Below are 14547 nucleotides of genomic sequence, written 5' to 3'. Positions count from 1 at the left end.
CGAATGCCATGGATATTTCTAATGGCAAAAGCTATTTCTCTACGAAGTTCTTTTTCATCAAATTCCATTCGAACAATCTCATAAGGAAAACGCTCATGGAAGAGACGGTTAATTTTGGCTCCTCCTGAAAGCTCATTGGTGCTAATTAGGGCTGACCCTGATCCCTCAATTGCTCGCTCAAAGTCATTCTGCAACTGCTGGATCATTCTGAAAGTGAAACCAACAAGAACTCACATTAATTTACGTTTCACAACATTCTGACTATATTCAACTACAGGATAAAAAAAATTTACAATCTGAGTGAAGTGTATGAAATATGCTTTATACATGAAGGGTAACTATAATTAAAAAAAAGTCTGAAATGTTGATACAAACTGGAAAAGTTTTTTTTAACCCTTTGAGGGTCAACAGGCCCTCTCCGAGACTTGTTCTCAGGGTCGGCCAAATTTAAAAAAAAAATTGCTCTTTCTTGGGAGAAGATAGAGAATCTTTTCCCAATCATAACGACACCAAAAGTATGAAATTTGATGGAAAACTTACGGAATTATGCTCTCGCAAAGTTAGCGGTCTCAACTTTGAGCCCTATTTTCAGCCAATTCCAGTGTACTAGTCGTCAAAAATCATAACTATTCTTTAGAACTCCATTTTCTCTATTGAATGAAAACAAGAAACCACCCATTTACTGATTTCAACTATCCAATAAAGTGGTCAGAATTTAGCAATTTTGCCAATTTCACACAAATTTCAAAAGATCCCAATTTCCAAATAGGGTCCAAAATAAACAAGAAAGACATTCCTGGCACTAAATTAACATGTCCTCTGTTCGTTAGTCACATCCCCAGGCCCCTCTTACATTTCTTTGGCTTTCCGCTTTCAATTTTTTTTCTTACAAAAAATAGAAGATTTACTGTTATGCAGACTACTGCATTAGTGTAGAAATGGCATAAATAATATCAGCGCACTTGTGAAAGAATATTAGACTCACCAGTTGACGTGTATTGGACACTTGGCATGATTTGTTTACTTTTGAACTTTGGTAAAAATTGAACATTTCTGCTTCTTTGAGCTCAATTTCAAGGTACTTTTCATTGTAAAACCAGTCAAAATCATCTCAATTACTGTAATATGTCTTCCATTCTATAAAATGAGACCAAGAAAACTAGAATACAACAATAAATACCATAAGAAAATACAGTGCAAATTCACTGTTTTATTCCAAAAACAAGGTCAGTTTTTTTTTTCTCATTATGCAGTGTGCCTGCAGGATTTTTTTTATACTGCGCACACTGACCACAGGCCCATTCTTTCATATGTATGCCTACCAGCTTTCTCCCACTAGATTTGAGGGCGCTAGAATTTAGGCGTACTAGTACATCAAAAACCCTAGGTCGTAAGCTGTACTAGTACAGCCGAAACCCTCAAAGGGTTAAATATATATATCACATCACCTAGGTAGTAGGTTGGTAGACAGCAACCATCCAGGGAGGTACAACCGTCCTGCCAAGTGAGTGTAAAATGAAAGCCTGTAATTGTTTTATATGATGGTAGGATTGCTGGTGTCTTTTGTCTGTCTCATAAACATGCAAGATTTCAGGTATGTCTTGCTACTTCTACTTACACTTAGGTCACACTACACATACATTTACAAGCATATATATACACAGCCCTCTGGGTTTTCTTTATTTTCTTTCTAGTTCTTGTTCTTGTTTATTTCCTCTTATCTCCAAGGGGAAGTGGAACAGAATTCTTCATCTGTAAGCTATGCGTGTTGTAAGAGGCGACTAAAATGCCGGGAGCAAGGGGCTAGTAACCCCTTCTCCCGTATAAATTACTAAATTTATAAAGAGAAACTTCTGTTTTTCTTTTTGGGCCACCCCACCTCGGTGAGATATGGCCAGTGTGTTGAAAATAAAGAATATATCACATCAGTATCCTACCAAGGTTAAACCCCCTCCCCCCCACAACCAAAAAATAACTACAGTGGACCCACGAGTTTTGTGATTAATCTGTTCCAGAGAGTCTGCCAAAGGACGAAATTCTCGAATGGCGAAACCATTTTCCCCATGAGAAGTAATGGAAATAAAATTAATCCATTCCAGACACCAACAAAAAAAAAAAAAAAAAAAAAAAAAAAAAAAAAAAATCTTTTTCAAATTAAATAAAGATTTACAAACAGAAAACAATGAGAAATCAAGCATAAGGTAAGTGTAACATTACACTTAAGGTAAGTGTAACATTGCACTTACCTTTACTGAAGACTTCTGGGTGAATGGAAGATTGGAGGGGAGAGGATGAAGGTGCATTACTGTTTGGATGGGGAATCCCCTTCCATAAAGACTTCAAGTACCAAGTCCTTATCTGGGGTTACTTCCCTTCTTTGCTTTTTAATGCCATTGAGAACAACTTGCAAGTCACTGGACCCCTGTCACACAAAATATCTGTCCAGAGAGCTCTGCTTCTGGCATTTCTTTAAAATTTATCTGAAGTGGGGCACAACACTGTCATTGTAAATGTTGCCAACACGGCCTGCAACAGCTTTTTCAGTCGAAGTTAATCCATAAATGTTTGCACTTCAGTCCACTTTACACAAATGTCCTTAATCTTTGAAGAAGGAACTTTCCTCCATCTCTCTTCCTCCTCCTCTGAAGCAATTTTTTGAACTCTGGTCTGTTGCTGTTGCAGATGAAGGTCTTGCAGCTCTGTAGTGGTTAGCTCTTCATCATGATCCGCCACCAACTCTTCCACATCGTCCAAATTCACATTCAACCCCATGGACTTCCCGTGACAATACTTTCCACAACTGGCATAGGCTTCTCAGGGTCAGCCCCAAACCTTTCAAAGTCCCTCTCTTGTACACATTTCGGCCACAATTTTCTCCAAGCAGAGTTCAAAGTCCTGCAAGTCACTCCCTCCCAAGCCTTACCTATAAGGTTCATGCAATTGAGGATATTGAAATGATCTTTCCAGAAATCTTTTAGGGTCAATTCAGTGTCTGAGGTCACTTCAAAGCACTTTTGAAACACTGCTTTGGTGTACAGTTTTTTGAAGTTTTAAATAACCTGCTGATCCATGGGCTGGAGGAGAAGAGTTGTATTAGGGAGGCAAGAACTTCACTGTGATAAAACGAAACTCCTCCACCATTTGCTCTTCCAAGTCTGGAGGATGAGCAGGAGCACTGTCCATTACCAGGAGGCACTCGAGTTACAATTTATTTTCCAGGAGATATTTCTCCACACTGGGGCCAAACACTTCATTAAACCAATCAAGGAAAATTTTCCTTGTGACCCATGCCTTACTGTTAAGCCTTCCACATCACACAATTTACTCTTGGCAACACTGTTTTTCTTTAACACACTGGGATTTTCAGAGTGATAGACCAGTGAAGGCTTCACTTTGCAATCCCCACTAGTATTACTACAAAACATGAGAGTTAGCCTGTCTTTCATAGGCTTGTGTCCTGGGTGTGCCGTTTCCTCCTGCATAATGTAGGTCCTCTTTGGCATTTTCTTCCAAAACAGGCCTGTTTCGTCACAACTGCACACTTGCTGGGGTTTGAATTTTTCAGTGTCTACGTACCCCTTAAATTCCTGCACAAACTTCTCAGCCACCCTTAACTCTAAACTGACAGCCTCACCATGCCTTACCACACTGTGTATGCCACTACACTTCTTAAATCTCTCAAACCAACCTTTGCTGGCCTTAAAATCACAATCACCACCACTCATTGCAGGCATTTTCTTTACGAGGTTGTCATGCAACTGCCGTGCCTTTTCACATATTATCAAATGCATAATACTATCTCCTGCTAACTGTTTTTGGGTAATCCACATCAACAATAACCTCTCCACTTCTTCGAGGGTTTGTGATCTCTTTTTTTGTCAGGATATCTACCCCTTTTGCAACAACAGCACACTATTTCCTTTCCCTTCGCCACAATCAAAGTGATGGTTGAATGGGGTTTGCCATACATCCTGGCAAGCTCTGTAACATACAACTCTCATATTTTTCAATGATTTCTTTCTTGAATTCGATCGTGTTCCTCACTTTCTTTACCAAAGAGCTGGCACTAGCTTTCTTCGGGCCCATGGTGACTTTTTAAGCAGTTGCAAGCACAAAAAACAATAGATTATTAGGAAATGTATCATATGAGCCCGTGGGGCAATTGTCACTCGCTGGTAAACAATGGCACACTAAGTGTGAATCGTGCGGGAGACTGGCTTTGTGTGTGCGCTGATGCCAGACACATACTGGACAGTTGTCGAATCACGAACTGCAAGGCTATATTTTGGAGAAAAAAGTTGCCGAAAGTCGCAGCCGCCGAATGGCGGGGGTTCACTGTATTCAAATATTCACCATCATTCATTCAATAGTTATCTTGCTGGAATTGCACAGCCATTACAATTCAAATGACCCTCTGAACTGCAATCTCTGAGTGCAGGCACTGTACTTCCTACCTTGAGGATATGTCTGGCTAACTAGTTTCCCTGAATCCCTGCATAAGCACTACCATATGCATTCCTGAAGTACACCTGGAGTGTTTTTCAGGGGTCAATGCCCCTGCGGGATCGGTCTGAGACCAGGCCTCGTGGTGGATCAGGGCCTGATCAACCAGGCTGTTACTGCTGGCTGCACGCAAATTAACGTACAAACCACAGCCCAGCTGGTCAGGTACTGATTTAAGGTGCCAATAGCCAGGGGTCTATTGGCAATCCCCCCTGTGTGCTGGAAGGGGGGGCAGTTGAACAATCTTGGACCCCTGACACTTATAGTGTTGTCTCTCAGTGTGCTCATGGCGCCCCTGCTTTTCATTGGGGGAATGTTGCATCTTCTGCCGAGTCTTTTGCTTTCGTGGGGAGTGACTTTTGTGTGCAAGTTTGGTACTGATCCCCACTATCACGCCTCGGCATGATTGTGTGCAAGTTTGGTACTAATCCCCACTATCACGCCTCGGCATGATAGTGGCTATCTTTGTACTTAGCAAATCAAAATTGTAATTACACATTGTAACCTTCACAAAGAAATAAGGTATCTTATCTCTCTTACCTGCATTCCAGAGAATATAAATCAAGGAACTTCAACCGTTCCCAGTAATTTAGGTGCCTTATCGTACTTACATGTGCCTGCCTTGCAGGGGGCAGTTAGTGTACAGCAGTATTCCAGCTTAGAGAGAACAAGTGATTTGAAGAGAATCATCGTGGGTTTGGCGTCCCTAGCTTTGAAGGTTCTCATTATCCATCCTATTATTTTCCTAGCTGATGTGGTGGATACACTGTTGTGGTCTTTGAAGGTGAGATCCTCTGATATTATCACTCCCAGGTCCTTCACATTACTTTTTCACTACTGGATGGTTAGAATTTATTGTGTACCCTGATACAGTTTTAATTTCCTCAAGTTTTCCATACCCGTGTAGTTGAAATGTCTTCATTGAACTTCATATTGTTCTGAGTGGCCCATTTGAAGATTTGGTTTATGTCCGCTTGGAGTCTCATGGTGTCTTCGATGGAGGACACTGTCATGGCAATTCAGGTGTCATCCGTAAAGGAAGGCACGGAGCCATGGCTTACATACTCAAAAGCATGTCAAATTTTTAAAACTCGCTTGTCCACTCGTCCCAATCTCACAAACACAAAAACACACACAACCTCTGCAACCACATGCAGGTGTGTACACATACATGCATGCATGCACGCACGCATGCACACACACATACCTAGTAGCAACCAACAAAGAGGCGGGGCCAGGAGCTGACTCGACCTCTGCAACCACAAATTAGACAAATACACACAAACACAAAAAAGGGAAAAGGGAGCTAAGATGCGACCCCACCCTTACAACTAGTACATATTGGCAAGTATACAAAAACACTCATACAAAAAAAATAGTGAACACAAGCAAAAAACATGTACACAAACCCCTCCTTCCATGAATGACCCCTATCTCTTCCACTACTGATTTATCTGCCCTCTCGCTCATCTTATTTTGCTGCTCTAATTACCAAGACCATCTGAACAACTCCTCTGCGCTCCAAGTAATACCTTTCATAACTCGACAGTCTCTAAATTTTTAAACTCCAAATTCTTTGCAGTGCTCTCCACCATTAAAAATAAGCTATAAAATAAAATATTAATACAAAAACTTACTGCAACATGGCTTTAGTTTTGATGGATGGATCATCAGGACGAAAATGTTTGTACTGATCAACCTCTTTTTCCATAGTTAATAGCTGCTTTTGCAGTTTGTCACGAAGGCTTGGCAAGGTTTCTCTGATGTGGTTTGTGAGCTGCTGATTGAGAACACGTTGTAGGTAAGGAGTACCCATGCGGTCAGCAACGTGACGGTATGCTGGATGACCCAGGAAAAATTTTCTTTCAGCTGCCATTGCAGCTTTTATGTCCTTCCGCCCCTCAATGTCCTACAAATTAAAGATTTCAATGACCATTACAAATAATGACAAAAATTTTTTACATTAAACATTCACTATTCATAAAAACACATTAAACCTATATGGGTCAATATGCACAGAAATTTTTTTATGTTTAAATAGTTTAATTAAAACATTTAATAAGTACTTTTTTTTTTTGTCATGCAATCTCAAGTCTAAACTTAACCCTTTCATTGTCCAGACCCCTGGAATGAAACACGCCTTTACTTTTAAATGCTCAAAAAGCCCCCCCCCCCCAAAAAAAAAAAAATCTGAAGGTAATGACACAAAAGTACAAAATTTGATGGAAAACTTATGGAATTATGTTGGCACCAAATTCTTAGCTATTTCACCAGTTATATTTTTATTAACACATCAGCTATTTCCCACCAAGGTAAGGTTGCCTGAAAAAGAAAAACTTTCACCATTATTCACTCCATCACTGTCTTGCCAGAGGCACACTTACACTACAGTTATAAAACTGCAACATTAGCACCCCTCCTTCAGAGTGCAGGCACTGTACTTCCCATCTTCAGGATTCAAGTCCGGCCAGTCGGTTTCCACGAATCCCTTCATAAATATTACCCTGCTCACACTCCAACAGCACGTTAAGTCCTAAAAACTATTTGTCTCCATTCGCTCCTATCTAACACACACACACATGCTTGCTGGAAGTCCAAGCCCCTCACACACAAAAACCTCCTTTACCCCCTCCCTCGAACATATCCTTAGCTGACCTCTACCCCGTCTTCCCTCCACTTACAGATTTATACACTCTCGAAGTCATTCTATTTTGTTCCACCCTCTCTACATGTTCAAACCACCTCAACAACCCCTCCTCAGCCCTCTGGATAATAGTTTTGGTAATCCCGCACCTCCTCCTAATTTTGAAACTACGATTTCTCTGAATTATTCTCACATCACACATTGCCCTCAGACACGACATCTCCACTGCCTCTAGCCTTCTCTTTGTTGCAACATTCACCACCCATGCTTCGCACCCATATTTCACTAGTATGCCTACCATTCTATCAACTGAGCACAAGAAACTGCCCATTCAACTATAAAGTGATCAGAATTTCATAATCTGGCCAATTTCACACAAAATTAAGAAAATACCAATCTAAAAATAGAGTATAATAAATAATGTAGACATTCCTGGAACTAAAATGTTTCCCCTGTTAATTAGTCACATCCCCCAGCCTCTCCTAAATTACACTTGCTTTCCATTTTGAATTCCTGTTCACACAAAAATAGAAGATTTACTCTATTTATCAGATAATAATATATAACTAGGAAAGATTGTTCATGGTTTACAATAAATCACTAATTTAATCAGACCTATCAAAAACTCATAGAGCAAACTGGAATATCAGCAAAAAATCAAATATTTCCACTAGTTTCAGCTCAATTTTAAACATACTTCCAGTCCTGAAACCAATTAAAATTATCTATTTCAGTAATATGTCTTCCATTCTATCAAATGATACCAAGAAACAGCCAATAAAACTATAAAAACCCGTCCAGAAAACACTGCAAAACTGCTATGTTAAACCATATGCAGAGTCAGTTTTGTTTTTCCCACCATGCACTGCATGGGGCAGGGTTTTATTTCAGAGGAAAGTGATGCAGTTGAAAAATACAATCTTAATTATTGCACTATAGTATAATTTTGTTGCAATCAAGAAAATTATGCAAGAAAATTATGCAGAGAAACCTTCTCATCCATCCCAAAGACAGCAAGGGTTACCTTGATCCTCAAAGGAGGTGATCCAACTGATCTGAACAACTATAAACCTATATCAAACTTGCCCTTACTTTCTAAAATCTTCTAAAAAAAATACACAAATAACTTAACTCCTACCTTATATCCAATGACATACTTAGCCCCTGCCAGTTTGGGTTTAGACCAAAAAAAAAGTACGAATGATGCTATTTTACAAATGCCTGAACTACTATACACAGCCCTCGATAAAAATTAATATCTACTGGGGCTCTTCATAGACCTATGGAAAGCATTTGATACAGTGGACCACAATCTCCTGCACCTAAAGCTAGACCATTACGGCATCAGAGGACATTCCTTCGATTACCTACAATCTTATCTTAGCAATAGACAACAGTATGTATACACAAATGAAGTTAACTCCACTACCCAGCCTGTAGCTGTTGGAGTACCCCAGGGCAGTGTCCTTGGCCCACTCCTCTTTCTCATTTACATCAATGATCTCCCCAATTCATCTCACTTCCTTAAACCAGTTCTATTCACAGATGACACTACTTATGTCTTCTACTCAAACCCGGCTATACTTAGAGACACCGTAAACAACGAGCCGCAAAAAATATCTACTTGGATGACGACCAACAAACTCACTCTCAATATAGACCAAACCTACTTATGCTGTTTGGAAACAGCCTTAAATACCCAACTTAGCATATCGATAAATGGTTCTCCCATTAAAAGACACACTGAGGGTAAATTTCTAGGTCTTCACCTTGACTGTGATCTTAAATTTCATTCCCACATCCAACATCTTGTAGGAGTGAGGAAGAGCCAGTTGTGAGTGTGGGGGTAAGGCAGCCGGGATTGATGGGATAAAGATAGAAATGTTAAAAGCAGGTGGGGATATAGTTTTGGAGTGGTTGGAGCAATTATTTAATAAATGTATTTTCATATAGTCGGACTTGAGTCCTGGAAATGGGAAGTACAATGCCTGCATTTTAAAGGAGGGGTTTGGGATATTGGCAGTTTGGAGGGATATGTTGTGAATCTTTATACGTATATGCTTCTAAACTGTTGTATTCTGAGCACCTCTGCAAAAGCAGTGATAATGTGTGAGTGTGGTGAAAGTGTTGAATGATGATGAAAGTATTTTCTTTTTGGGGATTTTCTTTCTTTTTTGGGTCACCCTGCCTCGGTGGGAGACGACCGACTTGTTGAAAAAAAAAAAAAATGGAAGAGGGTAAGGTACCTAGGGATTGGCAGAGAGCATGCATAGTTCCTTTGTATAATGGCAAAGGGGATAAAAGAGAGTGCAAAAATTATAGGGGGATAAGTCTGTTGAGTATACCTGGCAAAGTGTATGGTAGAGTTATTATTGAAAGAATTAAGAGTAAGACGGAGAATAGGATAGCAGATGAACAAGGAGGCTTTAGGAAAGGTAGGGGGTGTGTGGACCAGGTGTTTACAGTGAAACATATAAGTGAACAGTATTTAGATAAGGCTAAAGTGGTCTTTGTGGCATTTATGGATTTGGAAAAGGCGTATGACAGGGTGGATAGGGGGGCAATGTGGCAGATGTTGCAGGTGTATGGTGTAGGAGGTAGGTTACTGAAAGCAGTGAAGAGTTTTTACGAGGATAGTGAGGCTCAAGTTAGAGTATGTAGGAAAGAGGGAAATTATTTCCCAGTAAAAGTAGGCCTTAGACAAGGATGTGTGATGTCACCGTGGTTGTTTAATATATTTATAGATGGGGTTGTAAGAGAAGTAAATGCGAGGGTCTTGGCAAGAGGCGTGGAGTTAAAAGATAAAGAATCACACATAAAGTGGGAGTTGTCACAGTTGCTCTTTGCTGATGACACTGTGCTCTTGGGAGATTCTGAAGAGAAGTTGCAGAGATTGGTGGATGAATTTGGTAGGGTGTGCAAAAGAAGAAAATTGAAAGTGAATACAGGAAAGAGTAAGGTTATGAGGATAACAAAAAGATTAGGTGATGAAAGATTGGATATCAGATTGGAGGGAGAGAGTATGGAGGAGGTGAATGTATTCAGATATTTGGGAGTGGACGTGTCAGCGGATGGGTCTATGAAAGATGAGGTGAATCATAGAATTGATGAGGGGAAAAGGGTGAGTGGTGCACTTAGGAGTCTGTGGAGACAAAGAACTTTGTCCTTGGAGGCAAAGAGGGGAATGTATGAGAGTATAGTTTTACCAATGCTCTTATATGGGTGTGAAGCATGGGTGATGAATGTTGCAGCGAGGAGAAGGCTGGAGGCAGTGGAGATGTCATGTCTGAGAGCAATGTGTGGTGTGAATATAATGCAGAGAATTCGTAGTTTGGAAGTTAGGAGGAGGTGCGGGATTACCAAAACTGTCGTCCAGAGGGCTGAGGAAGGGTTGTTGAGGTGGTTCGGACATGTAGAGAGAATGGAGCGAAACAGAATAACTTCAAGAGTGTATCAGTCTGTAGTGGAAGGAAAGCGGGGTAGGGGTCGGCCTAGGAAAGGTTGGAGGGAGGGGGTAAAGGAGGTTTTGTGTGCGAGGGGCTTGGACTTCCAGCAGGCATGCGTGAGCGTGTTTGATAGGAGTGAATGGAGACAAATGGTTTTTAATACTTGATGTGCTGTTGGAGTGTGAGCAGGGTAACATTTATGAAGGGATTCAGGGAAACCGGCAGGCCAGACTTGAGTCCTGGAGATGGGAAGTACGTACAGTGCCTGCACTCTGAAGGAGGGGTGTTAATGTTGCAGTTTAAAAACTGTAGTGTAAAGCACCCTTCTGGCAAGACAGTGATGGAGTGAATGATGGTGAAAGTTTTTCTTTTTCGGGCCACCCTGCCTTGGTGGGAATCGGCCAGTGTGATAATAAAAAAAAAAAAATCCAGCATATATCCAAGAAAATCTCTAAATCAGTAGGCATCCTTTCCAAGATATGGTACTATGTACCCCAAACACTCCTTATCCTATACCACTCTCTAATATATCCCTACCTCATGTACGGTATTTGTGCCTGAGGATCGACCACGGCCAACCACTTTAAACCTTTAATAACCCAACAAAAAGTTGTTGTGTGGATGATCACCAACTCCTGTGCCAGACAGAACACCCCACCACTTTTCAAAAGCTTGAACCTACTAAATATACAAGACATGCACTCATATTATTGTGCCTATTATATATAGAGAACATTAAACTCCAATATGAACCCTCCACTTAAACGTTTTTTCTCTGACAGCTACAACAGAACGCAAAGTCACAATACAAGGCACAAAGCACTCTTCGATATCTCTCGTGTCAGCCTCACACTATGCAAAAATGCAATGCACAAAGAGTCCAAAGATCTGGAATTCACTACCTGAACTGGTAAAAGATCCCCTGACTGCATACAAATTTAGGGCTATGCTTAAAAATCATCTCGTCTCTCAATACTAACCAAAACAACTTTTAATCAGTTTGAAGCAACTCTCCCAAATATTATATGACCTCTAGTCTATTAAAACATCTGCTAATCCATAAAATAGCACTGTTGAAATCATTATTTGTAATATTGTTACAGTGTATTTGTTATGTGCAACTTCAAGATTATTATTCTTATAAACCTCCATCTCTGACTACCTCACAGTGGTAAAGATAAAATAAAGCTTAATTAAAAAGATAACCAATCTCATCTTGTCTAGCCTTAAGTAGTTTTTAAGTACTGGGATTAGTCTGCCCGAAATGCCCCCGGCACGATAGTAGATTTCTTTGTACTTAACAAATCAAAATTGTAATTACACATTGTAACCTCTGCAAAGAAATAAAATCTATCTTTTATCTTTAACTGTATCGTGGGTTCTATCCCCACTATCATGGGGATACAACCCACGATCAGAGTGTCTCAAAACTCCAGACCATCCCCCCCCTTTTTTTTCCCCCCAAATGGATGGTAAATTTCTTTTTTTATTTTTCTATTTACAAACAGCATACCAACAAGCCTCAGAAAATTTCACAGAGTAAAATTTTTGTTCAGTTTTACACAAAACTTTTACCCCACATGACTAACTCATACATTGTTCCCCAAAACATCAACCACCTATATACTCTATACACTTCATAAACATTATTAATGCTATATATATACTATTACCATTAAGTCTCACCTTCTGAGATCTGTTGACAACTCCCACGTAGCCTCTCCGCAGGGGTAGCAGTTTGTTTTCTAAAACCTCCCGAGCATCTGTTCCATCGTCCATTAAGTCAAGCTTTGTAATAACCCCAATAGTTCGAATACCTATATAAAAGCAATAATTAAACCACTGATACTCATAAAAAACATCTTTAGCTAATGCCTAATGAAGTACTTTCAGAAATATTGGAAGTGGCAGGTATTCAAATATCACATTTGAAGTGTACATTATTTGCAAAGATTCAAATGAATAATACAAAATGTATCATGTTTAAGCAGAAGAAAATGAGCATTAGTCTTACAGCCCAGCATGCATGTTTAGTAAATACAAATTGTAAACAAATAAATCAAAATCAGAATCATTTGCCCACACTTATTTCGTCATCATTTATAAGACATAGTATAGCAAACTAGAAACTTGTGGAATAATTTGCATACTGTATATCAATTTAGAACCAAAGCCCTTCAGTCTTAATTCCAATCAATTTAAAGTTAGCCTTTGAAAAATTATATGCTTCTCTACCATTTAATAAGTTGGACACAACTGAAGCATTGTGTAAGACAAAAGTTTCATTAATATTTTGTAACATTGAAATTTCCCAACAAGACAGTGTAACCTAAAGAAGGAAAATGCTTTCACCATTTCTTACTCCTTAGCAGTCTTTCCAAAAATACATGGACAAAGATACAAATGCTCCCTCAAAAAGCAGCATTCCCACCTATCCTTCAAAGTACAGCTACAGTATACTTTGGAGAGAGAAAAAATGAAATACACCTCATGATACTGTGGCCTTTGTGTACACCCTCGCCTCAGGTGTTTAGCTTTAGCAAGATCAATCTTAGTCAAAGAATTATGGAAAATATTTCTTTTGTATATTTTATTTCTCAGGCTGCTAGAAAAAAAAGTCGGGAAGTATCATGTTGAGAAGAGGAATATTATTTTGACATCTGACAAGTATGTTTGATAAACAATTAACCCTTTGACTGTTTTCGACGTATAAATACGTCTTACGAGCCAATGTTTCTGACGTATATATACTCAATAATACTAGCGGTTTCAAATCAAGCGGGAGAAAGCTGGTAGGCCCACATGTGAGAGAATGGGTCTGTGTGGTCAGTGTGCACCACATAAAAAAAATCCTGCAGCACACATTGCGTAATGAGAAAAAAAAAACTGATTTTTTTTGGAATAAAACTCCGACTTTGAGGTGTATTTTTGTATAGTATTTATCGTTGTATTCGCGTTTTCATGGTCTTAGGTGATAAAATGGAAATCATATTACAGAAATAGAGATGATTTTCATTACTTTGACGTTGAAAATGACCTTGAAACTGAGCTCAAAGTAGCGGAAATTTTCGATTTTTACCAATGTTCAGGAGTAAATAAATCACACCACACGTCCAATACACGTCAACTGGGGAGTCTAATATTCTTTCACTAGTGCACTGATATTATTTATACCATTTTTACAATAATGCAGTAGTCTGTATAACAGTAAATTTTGTATTTTTTTGTATGAATAAAAAATCAAAATAGAAAGCAATAATAATATAAGAGGGGCCTAGAGATGTGACTAATGAACAGAGCATATGTTATTTTAGTGCCACGAATGTCTACCTTGTTTATTCTGAACCCTATTTTGAAATTGGCATCTTTTTTAGTTTGCGTGAAATTGGCCTAATTGCAAATTTCTGACCACCATATTTTTTTTATTTATTATCACACTGGCCGATTCCCACCAAGGCAGGGTGGCCCAAAAAAGAAAAACTTTCACCATCATTCACTCCATCACTGTCTTGCCAGAAGGGTGCTTTACACTACAGTTTTTAAACTGCAACATTAACACCCCTCCTTCAGAGTGCAGGAACTGTACTTCCCATCTCCAGGACTCAAGTCCGGCCTGCCGGTTTCCCTGAACCCCTTCATAAATGTTACTTTGCTCACACTCCAACAGCACGTCAAGTATTAAAAACCATTTGTCTCCATTCACTCCTATCAAACACGCTCACGCATGCCTGCTGGAAGTCCAAGCCCCTCGCACACAAAACCTCCTTTACCCCCTCCCTCCAACCTTTCCTAGGCCAACCCCTACCCTGCCTTCCTTCCACTACAGACTGATACACTCTTGAAGTCATTCTGTTTCACTCCATTCTCTCTACATGTCCGAACCACCTCAACAACCCTTCCTCAGCCCTCTGGACAACAGTTTTGGTAATCCCGCACCTCCTCCTAACTTCCAAA

General features: G+C 39.6%; 1 protein-coding gene across 13 annotated transcripts in view; it reads right to left on the bottom strand.

Moving 5' to 3' along the window:
- shi (dynamin-1 shibire) overlaps positions 1-14547 on the bottom strand; it is a 411365-nt gene that overhangs the window by 298934 nt on the left and 97884 nt on the right. For all 13 annotated transcript variants that reach the window (XM_053784874.2, XM_053784869.2, XM_053784870.2 and 10 more), the window contains exons 5-7: positions 12280-12410; positions 6141-6412; positions 1-207 (exon numbers count right to left, since the gene is read on the bottom strand). The exon at positions 1-207 is cut by the window's left edge and continues 139 nt beyond it. In XM_053784874.2, the coding sequence (XP_053640849.1) occupies positions 1-207; positions 6141-6412; positions 12280-12410 (610 nt within the window). The remainder of the gene's footprint in view (positions 208-6140; positions 6413-12279; positions 12411-14547) is intronic.

Source organism: Cherax quadricarinatus, chromosome 51 (genome assembly GCF_038502225.1).
Source record: "Cherax quadricarinatus isolate ZL_2023a chromosome 51, ASM3850222v1, whole genome shotgun sequence".
Taxonomy (NCBI): Eukaryota; Metazoa; Arthropoda; class Malacostraca; order Decapoda; family Parastacidae; genus Cherax; species Cherax quadricarinatus.
Note: the sequence above shows the minus strand (reverse complement) of the source record. Positions and strands in the feature narration are given on the sequence as shown.